The following is a 25981-nucleotide window of genomic DNA, read 5'->3' as shown; positions in this document are numbered from 1 at the left end:
CTCCCTATCCCTCTCCTGGTGTTTCTCGGGGTTAAACAAATGATCAAATAGGGTTCATACCTTAGAATGAAGAGAGAAATACAATTCTTTAAAGCCATCAATATGTGACTCGGAAAAAGGCTTGAACTTCCTGCAGCCACCTGCGTCTATGTGAGCATTTCTCAATCCTCTTCTCAGGGAACACTTAGGAATAATCAATTATTTACTAAGCACACATTTATACAGTATACTTATCATATATGTGAATGTATGTTATCCCTAAACCAAGGCCAGGCTGAACATTAACACTTAAAGGGTTCAAAAATGTGCAATTCCACATAAATGGCCCCAAAAATAAAATAAATAATTGTACAACCTAATTGACTTTCTAATCTAATTGTATTAGAAAGAGTACTTAAAAGATGCAATTCCACATATTCATTTCTTAGGGGCCCCTGAGTTGGGACATTTTTCCCCATCATGTCCTTACCATAGAACCAATAAATATAGAGAGATGAAACTCTGGTTGTACAGCTGCAGCGGCCGTTATTCGAACAAATCACGGCGCCGATTTTGTGTGCTCTGCTGTTCCTCACGCGGCATAAATGCGGCCAATTGTCCCAAGCACCCGCGCTCATCGCAATTGCTTTGTTTGAATTTCATGGATTCTGTTTCTTTGGATGCAATGAAATTAATGAATGTGATGGTAGGGGTAGATTTGGCTGCTTTTAAATAAAGGTTACGCCCGCCATGACTCCTACCTGTCAATGATATGATTTATGTATGTACAGTTTATTGTTGCAGTCCTATATATGTTCCTTCTAAAGGATGTAAAACAGTGATGTACAGCTCAGTTCAAGAGTGGGGACCTGTAGGGGTTAACTCTCCCTTGTAAACTGAGCTGCCATCCCATCAGAGTTTGGTATTGTAGGCCTGGGCATTGTGATGGAATTAGGCCCACTGTTGAAGAATCCGGGAAAAGTCGACCACCTGCTGAGTGGACTTGCTTTGCAAGAAAGCTGTAAGCCCTGGGGCTGTATCTGTATGATTTGTCTGTGGAAATGGATTGTTTCAGCATTGTCCTGACCCACCTTCAACCCCAGTAATCTCATCAACCGGGTCTTCGGTTGTGTGCAGAGACCAGGAATATTTTTCCTACCTACACTAGCTGGCATCATCCTGATTGGGACAGGGGTAAAAAAAAAAAACACCTTTTCCCCAGCCTCAAGAGTCAGTGTGGAATGGATATTCTTGGTGAAGGCTATGTGCTGACAGGAGACTGGCAGAGCCCCTGTAACGGAAGAGCTGACAGGGAGTCAGCAAAAGGGAACTGAGGAGACCGGAGTGTTGGGGTCTGGAGCATCCAGGTTTGCTGCGGTCTGTGTGAGCAGTGTTCGCCAAAGCGGTTTGTGGTGAAGCAACGGCAGGGAATTTAAAACTGCTAACCAGCGGAGAGCAAGGCAGTGCTACCCATACTAGAGGTGCAAGTTGGGAACATATATCGGGGTAAGCTTCCTGACTGAGGTGCCCACACCTAGGACTTTAGGTTGTTCCCCCAGTTGGTCAAGTTTGTGTGTATTTTATATATTGGAAGTTTGTGGAAACTTTTTTCAATAAATTAATTTTTGTTCAACTCTGCAGTTCTGTCTAGTGTATTGATCCCTGGTGTCAATTGTGCTTGTCTCCCGGGACAATGCTCACCCCTTTCACCTCTACTGCTCTCTCTTTTCCCCTCACTGACCCTTACCTGTGGAAAGCCCTCACCCTAGGAATACGTCAGGCATCTTCTGTCCTCCCGTTTAAATCAAACCGTAAAACTTACCTCTTAAATGAAACATTTCAATAGCTTAGACTCACGGCTACTGTCCCACACCCGGTCGCTTCTACCAACCATTGTGGCCAAGCACTGCCATCTACTGCACTTATTCCCTTATGTAAATCTGTCAACATACCACTTAGATTGTAAGCTCTCGAAGGGAAGGGATTTCCTTGTCTGTTTCCTGTTTTGCGTGTTGCACTTATTGTGTTATAGTTCCTTGTACTGTATTGTCTCCTTGGTAAAACGCTGAGTACGCTGTGGGTTCTATATAAAGATACATATACATCTCAAACAAATCAATAGTATTCAGAATATCAAAGCGATAAAAAGTGATACAGATTATGATAAATGGGCTAAAAAGTTATTTTTATATACACATCCCACAATATAGGCGTGTAGTCACTTAAAAAGTAATTTCAAAATCTTTTTAGATATCCAGTCCTGAGATCCCAGTAGTAGCTCAGTTGTGGAAGGGTCTTAAAATCAGCTTGTTTGGAAAGGAAACTGTTTAGACAAGCGCAAACAAAAAATCCTCCAACAGTGTACTACTCTTTAATCATCAAATCAAGAATAAAAAGTTAAATACATCCTCACACACGTGTCTTGAAATGTCAGCATATCACAGGCATGTGGGTTCCATAGTAACATGAAATTACTTCTGTCCTGCGTTAGCATCTTTACTCTCTGCCTGTCACGCTTGGCACCTGTCCTCAGACTGCAGAGTGGCAGCACTTCTAGGTTCCAACCAAGAAGCCCTTGGAGGACAGGAGACCAGCGGGGGAGCAGGAAAAATTTAAACCAACTGTACAAAGTTAAAAAGCAAAAAACGATATAAATATATTTTTTCTCAGTGTTGCTTATTAATGCAAAGTTGTTTGTGTTGCATCTATACTAAGTAAACTGTAGAAGCAGCTGCAGTGTCACTTTCTTTTGAAGCCAACATAAAAAAATGAGACAGACATGAAGCAATATTATTTAATTTCAATGTATTAACTTTACAAAGCAGCCAATACTTTTTGTATATAATCAGCGTAAAAATTCTCAACTATATTTATCAATTTAGGGTAGAAGATCAAAAGGCCACATATGCAGAATAGTTTCCAATGAATATTCCTTATAAATGCTTCATAATAAAACATGGTATAATTCAAATAACAGTTTATAACTGAAAGGGCAATAGTCATACTGTAGGTAGACAATACTTAGAACAGTGGTTTTCAACCTTTTTTTGGTCAGGGAATAGCAGAATTCGATTCGTCTCTCGCCCCCATCTCTCGTGTCTCTCCCCCTTACGCGCTCTCTCTCCCCCACACTTACTCCCTTACACACACACTCCCCCTCTCACTCACACACACTCTATCTCCCTCCCCCACACAGAGCAACACACACTCTCCCCCTCCGCAGAACCCAGGTTGAAAATCACTGACCTAGAATGTAGTTGTGCATCAATGTTATATGCCATGAGAATTGGTATGAGCAGGATGACAGCTGAGTTACTCATACTTAATTACACTATTCTGGATTGAATCAAGTGAGGTATTTGTTACATTTATATTATCTCAATAATTATATTTGTAGTGCTTATAAATATTTGAGGCTTAAATAGTGCTATACATACTATAGTGGTAGAACTAAAGAAAACCTCAAATTGTGAATTGCCAACCTGAGATCTGGGGGAAAAAAAAGGTAATCTTGCTTCTTTTGTGAATATTTGAAGTTCAATATGCAGTGTCAACAAAGTCAACTGTAAATGTTTCTTGAACCAGGGAAAGTATGTGTGTACAAACACACACTTTTTTTTAATATACTGTACATACACACATGTACACATGTGCATATATTTTGAAAGTGATAAAATAAAGTATTTTGTGCAGAAAATAGTGCAACAATCTCAATGATTGTAATTGGTAATTATAGTAATTGGTTAAGACTTAAACATATTCAAGATATATCCATGAACAGAAAGCCAGAATTCACACAATAATTCTCTTGGAAAGAAATGATAAACATTGGTCTTTATCCTGAGCAACATAATGACATAAAATACGTATTTTCTGAATATTTAGCACGGGGGAAGCTCATAAGGTTCCATGCTTAAAACATGTAAAAAGGCATTATCAACATTTTTGTAAGACTTTTAATGCTACGCACTATTGTTTTTATGATGTAGCGCTCCAGGTACTGTATATGGGCATGGAATGTTATGCTTTTGGTGACGTGTATAAAATGGCTGCCTTTTTCTTTCCTAGGAAAAATTGTTCTTACAGTTTAGATCGCACATTATGCAATTGTTTTTAAGGATAAACTAAAGTGAAAAAATAAGTGCTGTATATGTATATATATAGTTTGTTTTTATTTCCTATGTTTATCTCAAACTTTTGAAAGAGAGATTGCACTTTCATCGATTCATAATTCAATCCCATTATTTAGCTGTCCAACAATATAATTACAAAAATGTGTAATAACGCTCCCTGGAAATTACACTTAGCACAGCAATCTCGCCTCAAATATTTTTTGATAGCATTGAAACCAGGATTTTCCTCTGGAGCTGAATTGTGTTATCATCGCCTGGGGACTCTACTGTAACCAATATATTTACCGGTGCAGTTACAGGTGTAAACCGGGCATTTAATTGGCCATCCAATTGGCAAATGAAACCTGTGATATTTGGCAGCCATATTTAACTCCAAAAAGGGGAGGACACACCGGTACATACACCTGTAAGTATCTTGGGAAACGGCTCTCCCCAGAGCTGTAAATAATGAGGTTCAGCCCTATATGCTGACTCGGTCAAATTTGGTTATACGCTGTATTTGTTTTATGTTCACAGAAAAAAAAAACAGCCAGGACTGCTGCTTTAAACAATCACTTGCATAAAGGCATTCATTCTCCTCTTCTTTCAAAATCTCTTTTCAGAGAAACAATAGGTTTATTATAATACACCTTCTTTGGAAGCTAATTTATACGAAGTTAATGAAAAATGAAGGGCTGGACATCACCACATTTTGCAAGTACAATAGTTTGTTGTTGATTTGCCACCAAAATGTTGACAACAGCTGTAGCTTTTTTCGTAAACACACTGGACTCTTTGTTACAGAGCTCGCAACCTTGCCAGGAGAGCCTCTACTTCAGGAACTGACTCCGCTTTGGAAGCAGAGCCATGACCGGCTCCTTTCTCTTTGTTGCCTTCTGTGTTACAGACCTCCTTTCTGCTTCTAGTTGTAGAAGAATTAGTTTCCAACTCGTAACTGAGCTCCTTGGCAACTGGAGCTCTTGTTGCGTTAGAATGGATATTGGGTCGCGAACGTGACCTCTCAAGTTGAGTTCTTTGGTTTTCTGCAAAAAAAATTGAAAGAAAACCAAATGTTACATTGTGAGATTAAACTGTACAAGATATAGAATTTGCAGAGGAATATGTTGCCGAGGGTGTTATTTTAAGCACAAACAGAAAAGCAGGAAACAAGCTGCAATACTTTTTTTTTGTAATGCAACAGCATAAAAAAGCAACACAAAGAAAAACATATTGGTATTAAAATGTCAGTCTCACCAGAAACAAGCTAGTTTTATAGTAGTTATTTATAGCAGATCTGGCCCAAGAGATAAGGATATTGATGATGGTAATACATCTTTATCATAGTAATTTGCATTTTCACATAAAATTCATTTGATAAAGAGGGCAGGTCAGAAGTAAATACATTTTATTTTATTTTGCATCCATTAGAAATCAAATGCAGACTTGTTTGACTGGGTATAAACTCACGGAGCCAGAAGGATTCTTTACATTTGCAATCAAATCACCATCGCTGTTTAATGTTCCCAGGAAAACTATTTCCTTACCTTCTGATTCTCTTCTAGAGAGCTACTATTAAGTGACAATGATCTTGACTTATCACACCTGCAGAAGGAGTCCGCTACACAGTCTGATGATTAACAGTCTCTGAGTGACTGACTTCCCCGAACGGCACCAGGCAGATTTTTTTTCCATCGAATTGCTATTCCTCTATCTACCATTCTTATGAATGATCCCTCCCACAGATCTCAAACTTTTTAAAAACAGGCATATTCAATATTCATGTAACCTTGAACAGGGGATTGAAAATGGCTTCAACAAACTTGACATGACATTTAAAGTTTTTCGGTTATCCGCTGAAAGATGTTCTATCATCCCAATAGTAATGACTTTGGAGCACAGGCAGTCACTCATGACAGTGTGTTTTATGCGAGTGCTGAAAATTCCTACTGAAAACAGCTTGTACATTAAAAGGTGGTTGCTGAAGATATTTACTGCATTGTCATTTCCTGACCAGGGGCTCACAGTGATGGATGAGTATTTTACACAGAATCTTGGACAATCTTGACAATTTTCAACAGTGTGATCACCTTCTGGCTACTGGAAAATAAAAAATCCTCTTTTGATCACATTTTGCATTGAGTAGGGAACTGTGACTTAAATTCTTGTAATACAGCTAGGATTTACAGTTAAGCAGAATGTCTAAACGTTATAACATTATTCCAAATACCTATCACTTTCTGTCCATTTTACTCCTGCAGCCAATGCTTTTTAGTCTCTTTTAATGGAATTACATTGGTTAAAATGAATACGGTAGCTTCATAAAAGTATCATCTTTTCATAGGCCTCAAACCTCTCTATATAACAGGCGAGACAGCATAGTTACTGAATTGCACTAATAATCACATTTTTAAGGAAGTACAAAAATAAGTATCAAAAGGGTATGTGTTGAAAATAGTTAAAAATAACAGGGTCTGGAGATATAATCAAGATATTAATATGTATAAACATACATAAAGGCTGCTGCTGGAGGCCACCCAGAGAATGACAGAGAAAATATCTGCTGTAAAAATAAAACAAACAGCCATACATAATCTTTCAGAAAAAACATTATATAATGTATTCAGGCTGGGCATAATTGAACTTTAAGAAACGCAAAGCACTTTAAAAGTCAGACCTGGATCAAAATATCTAACATATTTATTGATTAAAAATACCCCAAAAAGTAAAAATCAATGCAGCATAATAATTTTTGACCTGCGTACCTCTCACAAACTATTATTGTGTCCCTTTACTACCTACATAGAAGAGAAAAGAAGCCACTTAAACATGTATCTATATTCTTAGTTTAAAACACTGGTAAAAGAATTGCCTAAAATGAGGTACAGTAATAAAAACAAACCCACACGGATATGCAATAATGTAGCAGTGGTAACATATGTATAACATGCCCCCTACTAACTAGGGGTTATTCACAAAATGACAACAGCTGTTAATTATGCTCAAGAACAATTACGTAAAGGGACCTTCAGGATCATTATTTGTAGTGAATAACACCTATTATGTATTCTAACCTTTCTGTTGTCTATTCTAAGCCTGCACATGCCTTACTCCCCAAATTTCCTTCTTCAGTTTTCAACTGGTGATGCAAAACATCATTAAAAAAAATTAATATATAAAAAAGAAAAAACACACTAACACTATTGACCAAGCAATGCTATATACACTTGTAAATTAATAACAATAATATTGATAAAGAAAAAAAGCTGAAAAGTTCCTCAGTAAATTCATATTTCGATTATTAACATTATATGACAATAAAGGTGTTTAACTAATACCAAAACATATACAGTATGATAATATATGTAATCTTATTAGACGCAAAAAATAGAACCAAAGTCAACGAGAAAAAAGAAAAAAAAAATAACATTGCAGGCACAAGATTGTTGTTTAGTGTTCACAAATCCTACGGTCAGAGGTGAAAATGTACTGTTCCCCCGGAGTATTTTCAGGAGTCCTAGTGTAGCTACTTTAGTCTGACCAATGCCACATAGAAAAACTAAAAATAAAAATAAAGTGCATGCTCCATGGTAAAATTATATTTTAATAATACTAATTGGTGAAACATTAATGATAAAATATGTGCACTCACAAACATGCAACTTTGGGATCGCGTGAGAATAAAATATTCAGTAACAGAATCCAACAGTATCCAATGATTAGCACAGAAATGTCTTTGATAAGCTGCACAAAGCAGCGTCCTCCACAAAAACAAGTCTCGTTTGGCTGATGGCGCCACAAGAAGCACATTGCTGATATTTGTTTGTTTATCCTCTCAAAATATACAGTTCCAATTATGAGGCAGGGAGAGCTGGTATCGCTATTATGTGTGGCACTCAAGTCTCGTCATTCAGTTCTCTACAATGGGCAGGGTCAGCTTCAAGGAAGAGAAAGCCCCTTCAGCTCATTATCAAGGTTTTCACGTGACATCGTTCGGTGCAACAAGCACAAAAGTATTCCTTTGTTTGTTGTTCTTTATAAGAGCTGCAAGTTTCCATGCAAATCTTTGGGGATTGTTTGATTCTATTACTTGATATTTTATTCTCACGCGATCCCAAGGTCACATGTTTGTGAGTGCACACGTTTTATCACCAATGTTTCATCAACAGTATTATTAACATGTAACCCTATTATCCCCCCCCCACATGAGATTGGGTGGGGTCCACTCCTTCTGGTTACTGTACACCAGGCATGTCAAACATGCGGCCCGCGGGCCGCATGCGGCCCTCAACGGATATTTTTGCGGCCCGCTCACAACCAGCGCGGTGGTCGTGTGTGTCGGCGAGCGCGTGGGCGGCGGTTAAAAGTTTTGGCCGCGGGAGAAGCGAGCGCGGGTGTGGGGGAAGCGTGCAGCACGGGCGGAAGTAAAATCTGTCCTGCAGGGGCTGGAGGCGTACGGTGGCCGGGTGCAGTCAATCTGCACACGTGCCGTGTGTGGGAGGACACGGGGGCGGAGTCAAAACCCCGGCGGAGAGACTGCATTCTCCTTGAATGGTGTGTGTGTGTGTGTGTGTGTGTGTCTGGCCTGCTGGGACTGCAGTCGGACGGCAGTCATCCTGCACACATGCCTTGTGTGGGAGGACAGCAGGGGCGGAGCCAACAGCTGAGATAGCTGCAAAAGATGTCTGTGAGACTGCCTCCTGCCTGGAATAAGGTAAGGACAAGGGGGGGGGGAGAGAGGCCGAGAGGATGATGGGGCATGGGGGGGGGGAGAGGATGATGGGGCATGGGGGGGGGGAGAGGATGATGGGGCATGGGGGGGGGAGAGGATGATGGGGCATGGGGGGGGGGAGAGGATGATGGGGCATGGGGGGGGAGAGGATGATGGGGCATGGGGGGGGATTATGATGATGGGGCATGGGGGGGGGGAATATGATGATGGGGCATGGGGGGGGGAATATGATGATGGGGCATGGGGGGGGGGAATATGATGATGGGGCATGGGTGGCAGGGAATATGATGATGGGGGGGGGGAATATGATGATGGGGGGGGGGAATATGATGATGGGGCATGGGGGGGGGGAAATATGATGATGGGGCATGGGGGGGGGGAAATATGATGATGGGGCATGGGGGGGGGAATATGATGATGGGGCATGGGGGGGGATGATGGGGCATGGGGGGGATATGATCATGGGGGGGGATATGATCATGGGGCATGGGGGGGGATATGATCATGGGGCATTGGGGGGGAATATGATGATGGGGGGAGAATATGATGATGGGGCATGGGGGGGGGGAATATGATGATGGGGCATGGGGGGGGGGAATATGATGATGGGGCATGGGTGGGGGGGAATATGATGATGGGGCATGGGGGGGGGGAATATGATGATGGGGCATGGGGGGGGGGGAAATATGATGATGGGGCATGGGGGGGGAAATATGATGATGGGGCATGGGGGGGGAATATGATGATGGGGCATGGGGGGGGGAATATGATGATGGGGCATGGGGGGGGGGAATATGATGATGGGGCATGGGGCCCCAGCCTGGGCAGATAAAGATGGGAGGCAGGGGGTGGGGAATACGATGATGGGGCATGGGGGCCAGTCTGGGGAGATGAGATCATGATGATGGGGGGAGGTGGGGGTATTTTTTATATGTATTGGGGAGGTGGAGCTATTTTTTAAATGTATTGGGGAGGTGGGGCTATTTTTTAAATGTATTCGGGGGCGTGGGGTTATTTTTATATGTATTTGGGAGTGTGGGGGTATTTTTTATATGTATTCGGGAGTGTGGGGGGTATTATTTTAATATGTATTCGGGAGACTGTGTGTGTGGGGGGGGGGAGAGAAGAGAGGGGGGAGAGAGAAGAGGGGAATGAGCGAATGGGGGGGGAGAAGGGAGATGGGTGGGGAGACAGAGAATAGAGGGGATTGAGCGAACGGGGGGGAGGGAAGGGAGAGAGAATATGGGGAGACAATGGGAGAGGGTGAGAGAAAATGGGGGGGAAGTAGAGAGAGAATGAGGACAGGGCCGCCAACAGGCCCGGTGAGTCAGTCAACCACCCTCTCTCTCTCTCTCTCTCCCACCCTCTCTCTCTCTCCCACCCTCTCTCTCCCCCACCCTCTCTCTCTCTCCCACCCCTCTCTCTCTCTCCCACCCTCTCTCTCTCTCCCACCCTCTCTCTCTCTCCCACCCTCTCTCTCTCCCACCCTCTCTCTCTCTCCCACCCTCTCTCTCTCCCACCCTCTCTCTCTCTCCCACCCTCTCTCTCTCTCCCACCCTCTCTCTCTCTCCCACCCTCTCTCTCTCCCACTCACTCACTCTCTCTCCCCCACCCTCACTCTCTCTCCCCCACCCTCACTCTCTCTCCCCCACCCTCTCTCTCTCTCTCCCACCCTCACTCTCTCTCTCCCACCCTCTCTCTCTCTCTCTCTCCCACCCTCTCTCTCTCTCCCCCACCCTCTCTCTCTCTCTCTCTCCCACCCTCTCTCTCTCTCTCCCACCCTCTCTCTCTCTCTCCCACCCTCTCTCTCTCTCTCCCACCCTCACTCTCTCTCCCCCACCCTCTCTCTCTCTCTCCCACCCTCTCTCTCTCTCTCCCACCCTCTCTCTCTCTCTCCCACCCTCACTCTCTCTCCCCCACCCTCTCTCTCTCTCTCTCTCTCTCTCACCCTCTCTCCCACCCTCTCTCTCCCACCCTCTGTTTGTCACCCTCACCCACTCTCTCTGTTTTATCTTAACTGCACTATACCTACACCGAAATAACCTATTCTGCTTTCTTTCAGATCTGACTCAAGTTTCACACGGGAGAACACCTCCCCTCCAGTATAGTACCTTGAGGGACTGCGGATCAGGTAAGATCCCAGGTGGGATTGCTGCTTTGGAAATTGTTAAGAGGGGGCATCCTGACACTGGTTAATGTGTTCAGAAGTCATTCACGTCTGGCTTTTTTTTTGGTTCGGTTAGTGAGGTCAACACACACACACACACACACACACACACACACACACACACACACACACACACACACACACACACACACACACACACACACACACACACACTGTACTTTTCGAAATAAACCTACGTTTCTATGAAAATGTAAGTTTTTTTTTTTGCGGCCCACCTAGACTTAAACCTTGTTTATTTGGCCCTTGTTAGCATTTGAGTTTGACATGCTTGCTGTACACGGTCTTGGTGCTGTGACCTGCTGGCAAACAGGAGGGCTGAGGGCTCCGTGGTGTTGTAGGGAGAACCAGGACACTAGGTGTTGGGGCAGGTGACCTTGCTCTTGTTCTCTCTGGGTGGTGCAGTGCCTCCAGCCAGTAGGGATCCTCTGGGGTCTCCAGAGGAGAGACCCCCACTGACACTATCTTTCTCACATCAGGAACAGTGATTCCCACAGCATGCTTCTTTACTGTTGGTCTTTATTGGCAGAGCAGCATATACAGCGTGACACAGCATAACACAGCATTGTCTCTCTTTGCATGCCTATGCCCTGCTCAGCTCTCTCTCTCTCTTACTGCTCATAGTAGCATAATTGCCCTCCCTCCTTACCCAGGTGGGGTAAGAGGGAGAGACCGCTTCTCTATCAGCTCTACTCAATATCTCTTCTCCTACTAACTGATCACTTAATTTAGGAGGTATATCCCAATTTGCTGGATACAGATTGGCCCACACACAGCAGGGGCGTTCCAACCAATATCCACCCCTTTGATTGACATACCTCATGTTGCAAAGCCCGCCCTCGAATATTGCTACATGATTCAAGGCTGAAAACTTACATGCAGGCCATGTGAAGGAATTAACCTTTCCACTGCCTGTACTAACAGGACTAATAGAGAAAAGGCCAAGAATTAGCAATAGCTGCCGAAGGCCAGGCTATAAACACATAATTTTACCATGGAGATTCTCTCTTTATTTTTATATAGGTCTCCTTTTTTTGTCAATAAAGGTAGACGCTAGTATGGCACGAGTATGATAGTAAGGTAGCTAATAAAAATGAAATTCTAACTATTTGTGTATGTATGTGTGTGGATACAATTCAGCTCATATGTATGCATATGCAATACAGTATGCTTTGCATCTCACTTATAAGGTCGGTTGTAGTTCAATGGGAAAATAAAGGGGTGGCCTTATAGGTCCTTTCTTCCATATAATAAAGTAACAAGCAAGTATACCACCTCTTTTTGGACCACCATATAGTTCACTGGGTGCCAGTCAATGACTATTTTATTTTCAGGTTTCCTTTAAGGTGGAGTAACATTTTGAAAAAGTAATATCCTTGATAATGAAAACGGTCACAGGCAGTGCTGCATTATTGAATACAGTTCTTAATATGAAGTAATTAATATAAAGGTCATATCAATTTACTGTGGTGGGTGAGGAAAGTCATATAGACATTTTGCATATTTGGCTTGTGACTTTTTGAAAATGTGGTTATAGATAGTGCTTACAATGTTTAATTAACCCATAATTGTATTACAGATTCAGGCACTGAACTTGTCAGGATATGGGAAACAATAGGAACTTGAATTTTACAAACTACTTTCAAGCAGTATTGCAAAATATTGGGGCATATTTACTAAGCAGTGCTCTGCTATAAGACACCTTCTGCTGTTTGAAGATACCTTAAAAGGTATTCAATTGAATGGGCCAAATAAGAGGCCTTGCGGGCCCCGAGTGTGACATTGCTTATTAGCCATAGAGCTTTATTACTTAAAGGTGGCTGTGTAAGACGTACTGCAGATTGTGACTCAATGCTCAGCTCAAGTCTCATTTGGCTGATGGTGCAATAAGGAGGAAATTGCTGATATTATTTGGCTAGTGATGCATACCGTGCAGAAGCGACAAACAAGACAAAAATAAGGTTCCTTAGAAAGGTGGAGGCTTTTACATATAACTCAAAGACACTATCAGAAGGAAAGTGGTTGTCCCAATTAGGAGCAGAGTGAACTAATGGCTGTGATAGGTTTAATAGGTTAACCCTTTGTTGGCAGAGCTAAGCTATGCAGGCCCCTATGGTAGCAAACAGGTCTATGACATGGGGGTTATTTACTGTAGAATGAGGACAAAACCAGTGCAAAATAACTGCTCCAATTCAAAGTAAACATTTTCATTGATTTTTTTCTTTTTGATACATATGTTGCTATTTTTTGCCCTAGGTTTGCTTCAGTTTTGCAGCTGAAGGACTTTAGCAAATAACCTTTTATGTGCGTATGTTTTTGTTCTAATATTTGAACATAATTAAAATACGTAAAGTACGGTGTGGAGGGTACTATGCATAATTGGATGTATAATTGTATTTACAGTATATAGCACCAACAGTGATCACAGCTCTGTGTAAAATTATAGTACAGATGTAGCAGACGGCATTACCCCATTAACTCACAGAATAATGGGTTACATAACATGTGGTATCTCCTTAACCATTCTTTTCAATAGTATTTCTGTTAAATAACATGCTAGTGTTAAGACAGGTACAATAACATCTGCTACAACCAGGGTTACCACCACTCCGGGTTTGACCGGAGACAATGGGTTTCGGCCAGGTATCTCTGGGCTATGGGTTGAGATAGGAAATCTCCAGGTTACTGCAGGGCTGGCTGGGATGTTTGGTGCAGGGCCTCGGCTCTTACCATCTCCGGTGGCGACATCAGCCGGCAGCATCTCCCCCTTCATGGTCCCGTCAATACGGATCCGTGACGTCAAATGGCATTCCATTGCCATGACAATGGCATGTCACGTGACGTCGCACAGGCAATGCGGTGCCGCAGGATGTTCCGTTGTTACGGCATTCAAACATCGCATGAGGCCGCGTCGTCACATTGTCATGGCACCACAACGCCATTTGACATTACGGATCCATCTTGACTGGACCATGCAGGGGGGGATGCCGCCACCGCCAGAGAAGGTAAGAGAGTTAAATATATCAATAAAAACCTGTTTTTTAAAAAAAAGGTCTTTGGGTGACTATTTATCAGAAGGTGGCAACCCTGGCTAAAACTGTACAAGGAAAATAAAGTACAAACAACAGGAACAGCAGCAACAAGTAAATAGTAACATATTGTATGGCAAAGAGAGAGCCTGCCTCAAGGAGCTTACAATGCAAAAAGCGTACAACAGGGCATACAGACACAGTAAGTAAAAGTGCATTAAGTAAAAGTGCATTAATAAAAAGTGCAAGTTATAGAGGTCATGTGCATCAGGAGTTAGTAGAGTGGGCGTAAACAATTTAAAACACATTTTCTCTTAGATACATTTTTCAGCTACGCTTTAAACATTTTAAAGGAAGGTGCTTGACGAATATTGAGTGGAAGAGAAAATGTTAAATCACCAATAAACGGATAGTATAAGAACTCTAAAAATGAAATGTAAAATTCAATAATGAAAAAATAAAGTCTATGGAAATGAGAAGAGGGAAGTCAAATGCAATAAAAGACTGGAGATCCCGGACCTCGTCTAAATGAAAAAGTACTCTACACTCAAAAGGGCAATTCATGCTAGCCAGATAAAAAAGGTTAACGTGGTTAAAAGGTCAGATGGGTCTTTTAATAAAAGTGGATATACATACTAATTGCTAAATATATTTACATAAATACTGTAGGTTTTGTTACTAAACTTCCTGCAAATAAATAAATGGAAGAGCGACTATAGACCAACAATAACAAGACAAGTACAGATACAAACCCTAAAGTCGACTAACTTGCTTTATATGCAAAGTTAATGCTGCTGAAGGAATATACTTCTCTTCTCTAAATATTTGAAGATTTTTTTTTTTCCGTTTCAGCCAAAATGTAATGTGACCAGCAAACAGATTCAATATACATTATACAAACATTGTTTACAACATATATTACTACAGTAGAGGCAACTCTTATTCGAACAAAAACCAGTGGCAATTCCCCAAAAAACCCAGGAAACACCCAGGTACATTCTGAATACATGCCGTAAACGTTCCTTAAACTAGCCCCAGCATTTCTGCATTGATTAATGGCCTATCAGATTAACAGCGGGGGTCCCTGGCAGTCCCATTCAAACTGAATTGGACTGCCAGGGATCCCTGCTGTGTTAATCCTATGGGTCGTTAGTCAATGCAGAAATGCCTTAAACGTGCCTCAAACTAGCCCAGAACATACCCAGCACATACCCAGAATGTAACCTGGCTAGTTGACGGCAAATGTTAGAATAAACGTTGCCTCTACTGTATACTGTATATCTCTTCCCAATTGACATATTGATGCTCTAATATGGAGTTTCCTTGTCCTTCTGTGACCCTTACTTGTGAAAAGATTGTCTTGGTGGTTGCACCTCATCTATGATGGGGCACCAAGCTAGAATACCCCAAAAATCAGGGAAGCTGTAAATCTTGATCCATCCATTGCGGTCAAAATTAGTTCCATCTCACCACGAGAACCTCAACCAAACCTAATAATTACATTGTAATGCTAGGGCAGATGGTCTTTGACAAGTCCCAACATTTTCATTAGATTGTTCTTGTAGCTTTGTAGTGCCTATAAACAAAAGAGGTCTGTGTTTTATGTCAATCAAAGATTCTTTATGAAGTGCTTTAATTCATCTTGCCACGGGGACAGTGATGCACTTGTGCAATCTGTGATACCTACTTTTTTCATTTCATGTGTAAAGTTTGATATCTATTAACTGAATGGATGTGTCACTTTGAAGATTCATGTTTCACTTTACAAAAGTCAGAATAAAAGCATGCTGCCATACCAATACCACAGTTATGAGTAAACAGATGGGAAGAAGTCTCTAGAAAGATTTATACAATAACCACCATTTCTGTAATACCACAAACATGCATTTATTCTTCTTGCCACAATACAAAACAATATGTGAAGATAACGACAGTTTTGTGCTGCTTCCAAGTAAGCAGAATTTAAGGCCTCTCTGTACTTTTCAGCTATACTAATAATTTCTACTTCAAAATGGCTTCAGAAACGCAAAATGGTTACGTGCGTGTATATCTTGTACATTGGTACATTTATAATTTTATTTTCTAAATGTAGCCAGGCTGGTTTCCTTGGCTATTAAGTCTGTCCTCCGTGGCAGTAAGACCTGGTAAGAGCAGGCCTGCCAGGTGTTATCATGGGTTTTCCCCACTCCCAGTAGCTTCTTGAGTGACAGGGGAGGCGGTGGGACTAGGCCTGTGTGTGTCCAATCACTGGATTCAGACCTGGTACCTACTTCCCTTTTACTTAAGGAGCTGCTCTGCTAAATTTAGTCAGTGCCCCTACCTCGTTGAGAGAGACTGGTCTACCCCAACAACTGTGCAGGGCTCTGCTGAGTTTGTACTCCCTCCCCTAGGGGAGTGGAGGGGGAGACTATACCCTTTATTCCACCAGGGAGAATGGGAAGAGCATGGACTGCTTCAGGTGCCCTTGGCCTGGAGTGGAGGTTCATCCTGTGGGTGAAGCCCCAAGAAGTGAGCTGTGTATGCTGTAACATCTGCCAGTGCACTAAATAAAGAGATCCTGTTGAAATATATCCTCTTGCCTAAAACTGCAATCTATCAGGGGGAGCGGAAGTGAGTTCTCCTGCAGGGATTGTCTCCACATCCCTGGAGCCTGCACGAGATGGAGGCGCTGACACCGAGAGAAAGAATCAGATCATACCACAGAAGCCTGTCCTGTGTTGCTCCACAACACCGCAGGAGACTCAAATCTACTGTAAGCCAGGAGGTATGTACCACACCACACCACACCAGATAGTAGTGAAATCTCTCAGAGGGTGGGGGAAACACCGCTACATACATACTGCTGCGGCCGAGTTTATTCGAGCATTTGCCCGTTCTCGGCCGCAGCAGTAACCTGATCGGGGCTTTCTTCCTCCCGCTGCCGGGTCCCCCGGAACCCCCTGCCGCCGTCCCCCACATCGCGGGACACCAGGGCTCCCTCGGGGAGCCCTGGACGCGCGTGCAGGGGGCGCAGGCACCCGATGACGCGTGACCGCGCATCGGTGATGCGCGGCACGCTGAGGGAGTGCGGCTAGCACGCCGGGGCATCCCCCGGCTTGCGGTGCTAGCCGTGCTTCAATAAAACGTGTCGCCAGTGTATATCTTATTTGTGAAGCATACTATTGTACACAAGAAGTCAAAAATGGTAAACTGATAAACTGGTTTGCGAAAGGTATTTTGGAAATTAAATTTAGCATAACTCATTATGGAAAAAAAAGCATATTGATCTGCTTCAAATATTCATTACTAAGCCTCCTAGAGTAAGACTGTGAGAACCCACGTACAGTATATACGGAGAGACTTCTTGTTTTAAGAAGAGGGGTTTTGCCCTCCAAAGATGGCCACTGGTTTCCGGTCAGTGGTCCAATTTGTCAATTATCTGTATACACACACATTTAAATCGTTAAAGAACAAAAATGAGCAATGAGCATGGTCACGAACACATTGCACAATATTGTATTTCAAATGGAAGGATCCCGTCTTCATTCTTCTGGCTACAATCTTCTGGATGTGTTGCAGTTTATTTATATAATTCATTGTAATATCTTAAAAAGAGCGGCTCAGTGAGTGAAGACACTGTAAACAAGGACACCGAATTTGAATCAGGGAAGTCTGGTTCAAATCCTGGTATCGGCTCCTTGTGACCTCGGGCAAGTCACTTTATCAATAAAAAAAAATCTATAAAACAAATTGTAAGCTCATCTGGACAGTGAATCTGTCTGTAATAAATCCTATGTGCTGCATATTAAATAGGAGTGTGTACAGTGCTGCGTACCGCGCGCTATATCGTAATTGTGAAACGCTTTAAGTTCCATTGAGAGAAAAGTGCTATATCAAATAAAGTTGTTATTATTATTAGTTGCCTGTAAACATAAAATACATTTATAAAGGTATGGATAATTAGTTCATAGGAAGTGTGACTCTACATCTGAATTATGGATTAGTTGGGTGGATGCTTTGTTTATATGACATTTACTTTACTCTAACAATCTACGTTAAGATTTTTTGCCCTAGGTAAAAATTACATTTTAAATCTGTTCTCTCAAAGATTACACACACACATAAATATAACATATTTCTACCCATCAAGACAATAATACACTGGTTTGTATGAATATACATTAAATATGTCATTAAAGCAAATAAGAATACACAGTTTTACCTTTTTTCTCAAAAGGTGGTATAATTAAAAACAAAAGCTAAAACACAATATAATCTAGCAAACAGAAAAACAAAGCAGCATTTGCATTCTTTAAAAGTGCAATCCCACATAGCCGGCCAGTTGAATTTCTTAAAGCCTCTGAATGTAGAAGTGTTTGTCAATTAAGTGTTTTATTTACCCTTATCCCACCATGTCCTTCGAGAACCATTAAGGTTATTAGGTGTTGAGGAGGGATTCTGGCTGTACAAGCACTTGCTGAACACATACTGCAGTGACATCAAACAAAGGAAGTAGCCAGAAGAAATCAAAGCCCTGCCATGTCAAATGTTAAAAAACAAACAAAAAACCTTATAGGTGTCAAATTTGGGTAAAAAGGGTAATAATTACCCAGACGTGACCTCTTAAACATGTCACTGTAATTAGTTCACTTTGGACCAAGGAGGAATTGCCCCTTTAAGCACCCACTCCCTTTTTCAGTGAAGGAGAGGTCTGAAATAAAGGGCTCCTAGAGTAAGGTTGCGTCCCCAGTGCGAGTGTGAAGGGGTGCATGGTGGTGCTTGTTCCCGGCAGCAGCGCAACCTGGTTGACTCCAGGAAGATTGAGAGGTTGCAGATGACCCCATGCCCATCTTGGGCCAATACCTTGCAGCACTCTTCTAGCAGTACTGGGTGGACCTGCAGGGCAGACAGGGGTAGTTCGCCAGCATCTTGCATGTAGGATCTGATCACCGCCCGCACCACGTCGGCGTTAGTCCCCAATATGATAGGGGAACTTGGGTATTCGAGGCTCAGGGCATATTAGAGCCTCCACATCCATGGTGTGAGACTTGCCGGTGTTCAGCTGTGATATATTTCCAGCCAAACCTGCACCACGCCGTCCATGGGGTATTTCCTCATTGGTGAGTCCCCACAGCATCATCTTGTCTGCCGACTGCAAGGGCAGATGTTTAAGATGTTGATCATAGAACGGCTGGTACACAATCGTCACCTGGGACCCAGTGTCCACCAAAGCTGATGTGTATATGCCGTCAATGAAAACACGGACGATGACAGCCGGCCTACGCGATGATAAGCGTACGATGATGGGGTTTCGTCTGGGTTTTGTCACTGGTGCACTCTAAGAGCGGGGAGGTGGTTTCTGTGTTCTGAACGTAGCAAATCATGTACTGGGGATGGAACATTCTAGTTGGAGTTTTTTTTTTCCGGGACAGTCCCGCGAGAAGTGTCCCTTCTGGCCACAGCTGAAGCAGATGATGTCGCTTGGGTCCACCCAGGCCCTGTAAGTAGGGGATGCTCTCCTGGACATCCTGGACTTGGCTGTAGGCGACTTGGGAGGAGGATCCTCCTCAGTGCTGTACAGTAGGTCTTTGACCTTCGGAGCTGACGCCCCCGTGGCTTCTCCCTTGAAGGGCTCTTTGGTCTTTTTAGGGGTATGCAAGCGAGTGTGGACTTCGTGTACCTTCACCTGATTTAGTAGTCCAGTGAAGGTAGGTGGATTCTCTTGCATGAGGCCACACCGAAGCATGTTGGCTATAGGGTGACGGGCTGGACCCGCTCAGGAACTGTTCCTGTCGAGCCTCGTCCACAACGGAGGCGGGGATGAGTTTACAGCTGAGTAGCGGCCACAATACTGGTTGGAAGCGATGTTTGAAGGCCGACAGCTCCTCACCTTCCTTCTGGCGGAGGCCATAATATTTGGCCCAGAGCTCACTCTCATCGTCTTCTACGCCGTAGGCCTCATGTAGAAAGTCCACCAGCATCTGAGCCCTTACATCTGGGGTTTCCTCCCGATGCATACTCACAATGGTGGAGGCGGGAGGACACAGGCACTCCCTGATCCATTGTCATCTTACCGCTTCCGAGCAGGACCATTCTCCCAGGACCTTTAGTGTGTGTTCTAGCCAGACTGTGATCCCTTCTTCTCCCACAAGGATGGGGTTCATCCCGGAGAAGGCCTTGAGTTTTTTTGTAATTCTGTGACTGTGAAGACATGGTTAGAGCCTCCACTAATTGTGGTAGGGTCACCCCCAGTGCAGAGCAGCCACTTAATAAGCGACTATCATTATCAGGCCATAGACTAGGGCCTGGGGTAGAATTTCCTGCCTACCGGCTAGGGGTAGGTGTATGTTGTGGATTCCCTACCCAGCTGAGGGCCTCTCACGGGGCACTTGAGGTGAATGTTACTCGGGGTAGGGTAAGTCTACCCTGTTGGGGGTACTTGAAACTGGAGCAGTAGTCATCCATCCCTCTGGGAGATAGGGGGAGGGGGACATTTCGGCTTGAGAGGGGACCTCTGAGGAGAGTCCAAAGGTGAACATTTACCAGATTTCTAGTAACTCAGGAAATATGAGCGGGTAGCCTTCGGACGGGGCCTCTTAAGTATGTAGAACCTGGGGAGCATCTTCCCGGTATATTTCTTGAGCCGCCGTTAATAATACGGTGCTCAACTGAAATGTGGAATCAAACTCTCGGCCTCTAATCCACGCTTTGCTTATATCGGGAAGTCGTTTTGGGTGATCCCTGATCTCTGTTTGGGACATGACAGCGGGACATTTCCCACTGCGACTACGTGTCCGGGTGGTTCTTAGACCTTGAAGGCCCAGGCATGGACCTCCTTTCACGAGGGCACAAGCATGCTGGTGAATTGGATGACTTAATTTTTGACTGCTGAGTCGGGCACCCCAGGTTTGAAATCTCCGCAGGGCCTCCAATTGTAGAGCATTTTCCCCCACCCCCTGGGAGATAGAATAGCTACTGTGTACAGTATGTGGTGCGTTACCTGTGGCTCAAAGGAGGCCTGGGCCTCCGCTGCTGGGAGCCTGGGGTGTGCCTGATCCGTTGGGTTACAGAGCCTCCACTTGTATGAGATCCTCTTATGTGGGATAACCCCGATACAGGACCCCATGCAATAATACACACACTGGTAAGAGTAACAGTTTTACTGCATGCATAAGAATAACAATGATAACCAGTCCACAACAACTGGGCCACGCACGGCCGAACCCTCACAGTATCCTCCAACACAATGTCCACCCTGGAAGGAATAGCCCCCCAAAGTACTGAGGGGCCTTTGGACACCCAACCACCCTGATGTCCACAAGTAGCCACCCACCCAAGTGTGAGACAGTGCTGCCCACAACTAACGTGTATAAGATGGTGCACTTGATGATACCTGCTGGGTACTCCAGCACCCGGTAGCGCCACCAGGAGATAAGGAGCCGCCAGGTCCCACGCCGTCGTCGTCAGGAACGAGTCTGTCTCTGCATTGGGTGGTGTCCGGCAGGAGAGTCCCACCTTGATAGTCTCTCTGTATGGTGGTCAGGTCCCAGACCACCAGATAGCCAATTCGCTGTCGCATACTGGCTGTGTCCCTCTCTCCGGCACTTCAGGGGCCGTGTCCCTAACTGATGGGCCGGTCCCTGCAGCAACTACAAACTGAGGGGAGTCTGGGCCTAGCTGGGGTCTAAGGGAGGTCTCTGGCCTAGTGCAGGGTCACAGACACCCTGCACCTACACACCCTACCCCTTACACATTGCAGCTTCGACTGGCATGCTCCTAGCGCATGAAAAGTATCTATTTCCCTCAGCAGGGTAATACTACAGCCCTATTGCTGGTTCATGCCATGTGATGCATTGCCCCTGTGCATTCTGGGGGCTCTAGTCCCCACGGAGCTCTATCCAGATAATGGCCGCCCTGCAGCTGCTCTCTGCGAATGCGCGACTGCACTGTGCATGCACAACCATATTCAAGACGGCGGCACCCTGCTTTAGTGGAGGTATGCGCGGGGCCGGAGGAATAGGGGACCCAGGCTATATGTCTATTTGTTATTTATATGATTGTCACTTGTATTACTACTGTGAAGCGCTATGTATATTAATGGTGCTATATAAAGACATACATACATACACTATATACAGAGAGACTTGTTGTTTTAAGAAACAGACTTTTGACGTCTAAACATGGCCACTGCTTTCCTGTCAGTGACCCAATTTGTAAATTATCTATATATACACACAACACACACACACTTAAATATTTAAATAACAAAAATGAGCAATGAGGATTGTCACCAACACACAACACAAGATTTTATTTCAAATAATAGTCTAAGTTTCGATTAACTTTGGCTAAAGGGACCTCGTGGGGCAAACTATGACCATACTAATATATACAACCATACCAATATAAGACACAATCTGTTATACTGGCCACCATGATACTAGTAGTAAAAATATTGATTTTAGATTAGGCAATCTCAGTGTCAGCTCCTTGTGTCTTTAGTCACGTCATTGTTGGCCAGATTTACTAAACGGTGCTAATCCATTGTGACCCATTCCCTTGAGTAGGCCGTAAGGTATCGTATGGAATATTGCCACTTCATAGATGTGAGCTTCTCTCTCTCAGATACAAATAGCAAAGATTGTAAACTCTCCAGGACAGACACTGAGGCCACCAAACTGTATGACCAGCACTATACAAACGCTCAGCTATTCCTAGAAAAGAGATTTCTCAAAACACATTATTAATGCTTTTTAAAAGTACAATGCCAAATGGCTATTAAAAAAATAATTTACTTTTTTTTTTAACCATTTGACAATCTAATTTGCTTCCTTAAACTAATATAACCATGCTAAAAACAAAGACCTACCTTATGTTGTTTCTCTGGAAAATCATAACAAACTGCTTTTCCTTGGGGTCTTGGAATTCGGAAGTGTTTGCTAATAAAATATTTATTTGACCCTAATCCCACTCTATCCTTAGAAAGCCAATAAAGGTAAAGTGAGAGTAAGAGGGGGGTAGGGGGACAGATCATAGTGATATCGGACAAAAGGAAGCAGCCAGAGAAAAACTAAGCCTCCCAAGTCTTAGCTCACCATATTTACAGCCTTTAGAATACGCAGAATTGGTGTCAGGCTATAGCAGTGCAAGGAAAATAGAGATTTAAAAGGCAATGAAGGTGAACAGCAAAGGATCTTTACAATCGTGTTCCTCTTCACTCTATGATATACAAAAAGTGCAGTCTAGCAAATAGGTTGTCTAGACCTAGAGGCAGTATTAAAAACAAAAGGTTAGAGATTATCATGGCACATTAATTATGCAAACATTGGCAAAGTGAGTTTAATCAAAAGCAGCAGAAATCTTGCAGGGATGTGTTTCTCATTTTTTTTTTTTTTTTAAAAGAGGCAGCTAGGGAATTCCATATAATATACCATATTCATCGTATTACATTTCACACATGCAGGTTGAGAACGTTAAATAAAAAAACATCTCTACGTCTTAATTTGGACTAGAATTACTGCAACAAAGCCCAGCACAAAATAATACTATCAAGTATGAAGAAGCAGAATATGACCATTTAATTATTTAACAGATTACTATTAAAAAAAATAACTTGATACAGCATATTTATACTGTGAGACAGAATGCAATGATTGCAAGTGCTAGTTATAGATCCCAAAACCTCCCTTACAATAAAGACCAAAAAGCAGAAAGTATGACAGGATGGGGCCATGGTGCCTTCGCCCATGCGGAGGCGTGCACGGCCGTGACGTCACCTGTTTGAAGCGGGTGCGTTTTTCGGCCATGGTTCGCCCTCGTTTGGCAAATCGCTCACGTGACCGGCTTGTCGCTCCAAGAAATCAGTTTGAACTGATTTCTTGCGTAACACGTGCCCCCTCCCGCTTCCACGCCGCATGGACGCGAACATTGCAGGCAGTCTGCAAGTCACAAGGCAGTCTGTTCGCTCAGCGTGAGGACGCGTCCGCATTGTCAGCGGTACCATGGCCCCAGAATTATTCTAGTCAATGTAACACTGCAATGCTTTTCTAGTAGCACAAGTACTGAAGTGGTTAACAAACAATAAGGTAACTCAAAGAGACTTGGGACAACAGTGCTTATGAACTGGCCATATGAAAGCAATTTGAAACCACTGCTTTAATAAAGTACTCCGTACTAAATATTATATTGTACTTTTCCTTTCTAAAACATCTTATTTGTCTTTACGGTTGTGTATATAATACACCGGGGAGCACTAAACAAACTGAGACCACATAAGAGCAGCTGGTGAAAGTGCAATCCTTACTTTCAAAGAGCTTGGAAATAAAACAGCAGGATAGTACTGTAGGGTTTGTGGAGAAGTGGTTAGAAAGAAATCTGTCAATGTTTGAAGAAAACCGTTTGACAGCCAGTTTCTAAAACAGAATAAACCAATATAATGCACTGGGACAGCTCAACAGGATATTTTCTTAATTTGTTCTTCAGGAAAACGAAGCAGTTGAGTGTGTGTGTGCGACGCCGGAAAGTTTTTTGGCATTTAACGGTTTTTAACATTTGATGGAGATCATTTGGCAGAGTTGCTTAATCCACCTCAGACCTGGATAAAAAAAAAATAACACTGGTATGATGCAGAAAATCAATAATTTGAGAAGAAAAACTTAATCCCTTCATTTTACTAAATTAAACAACGCCTGCAATAAACACTTCCCAAATTGGCATGTGGATGCCAAGATATGCAAGTTGAAAGTATTTCTCTTGGCATTACTAGAGACACAGACTGGATAGGCAACACTGAGGAATGAGGATATCTAAACCAACACTAGTATGAAAAAAAAACCAGACTGAATGAATGATTAGGATACTGAAATGGGCAGTCCAACCTAGCAGATAAAACAATATTTTTTAAACGTACTTAATTATTTAGTTCCCCTAAATAAATGTAATTACTGTTTACAAAAAAAGTAAAAAGATCATGTACACATAGCTGACAAAATTAAAAAATATTAACTTAATTTACCTGGCTTCCCAAATGGGTGAGCAAGTCCTTTTCCCAATACTCTGTGAAATCACACAGAAGTAGAGCATGAAAACAGAACACTCTCCCAAGCTTCATTTTACCATGTTTACAAACGAACATTAATACATGAGTTGGTCACCCAGATTTACTTACATAAGCCAGCCATGCACATTACTCTGGTGCAAAAGAATCTAACTGTTTGTATTTTGTCTGTCACGGAAAGGGGCAATATTTATAGTCAGCCTTTGTATGAAAGTTTAAGGTGAGCCATTGCAGGATACCTTTGGTTGCCTACTTTAAAAAAAATGGAAGTTGTGTCTGAGCGCATCAGTGTTTAGTTACTGTAATTAGATGAGAAAGTAGCGGCGCATTCAAATCTGTGTAGTACTACTTTGGCACCTACCAACCTCTTCTCATATGGAACCATGAGCTAAATAAAAAGGAATTAAAGTTGACAAAAGGACAAAAGGACAAAAGGACAGGTTATATGGTGTGTAATATAGCCCATTCATACGAAATGTCAACAAAAAGCCAATTTGTTTTTGCATATTAATGAGATTGCTGGTTACATGACCGAATATGCATTTGGTCCCACTATATAATTAAAGTGTAACTTGTTCTGGAAAAAAAGAATATATGAGTTACTAGTGTATCCAGATCTTCCCCTGTGTTCCCTTACCTCCCGGTTGGTAGCAGTGCTGGGGAGCCGCTCCAGTGCACTGTGGATGCACACAGGTGGCCAGTGCGGCATGCGGGTCAGTTAGGCGCTGCGAGGGCTGCATGCAGGCAGGGAGAGGAAGCTCCATTGCGGCAGAAACCCAGGCAGGGCGCCACAATTAGACAGCTCGCGCATGCGCAGAGTGTTCCCTGGTACGGCAGCCATCTCAGAGAGGCATCTCATGCCCTGTGACCACAGGGGAGCGGTACCCATCTTCTATCAGCTTCGCAGGGGAA

At 43.1% G+C, this 25981-nt stretch overlaps 1 protein-coding gene and 1 long non-coding RNA gene across 6 annotated transcripts in view; one reads left to right on the top strand and one right to left on the bottom strand.

Annotated features, from left to right (window-relative positions):
- Positions 1–2759: 2759 nt before the first annotated feature.
- DIAPH3 (diaphanous related formin 3) overlaps positions 2760–25981 on the bottom strand; it is a 782005-nt gene continuing 758783 nt past the window's right edge. For all 5 annotated transcript variants that reach the window (XM_075591039.1, XM_075591038.1, XM_075591041.1 and 2 more), the window contains one exon: positions 2760–5134. In XM_075591039.1, the coding sequence (XP_075447154.1) occupies positions 4890–5134 (245 nt within the window). In that variant the 3' untranslated portion in view covers positions 2760–4889. The remainder of the gene's footprint in view (positions 5135–25981) is intronic.
- Positions 8655–11150, top strand: LOC142489726 (uncharacterized). The gene is made up of 2 exons (XR_012799928.1): positions 8655–8802; positions 10883–11150. It is a non-coding gene; the product is annotated as an uncharacterized LOC142489726 (long non-coding RNA).

Source organism: Ascaphus truei, chromosome 3 (assembly GCF_040206685.1).
Source record: "Ascaphus truei isolate aAscTru1 chromosome 3, aAscTru1.hap1, whole genome shotgun sequence".
NCBI classification, from domain to species: Eukaryota; Metazoa; Chordata; class Amphibia; order Anura; family Ascaphidae; genus Ascaphus; species Ascaphus truei.
Note: the sequence above shows the minus strand (reverse complement) of the source record. Positions and strands in the feature narration are given on the sequence as shown.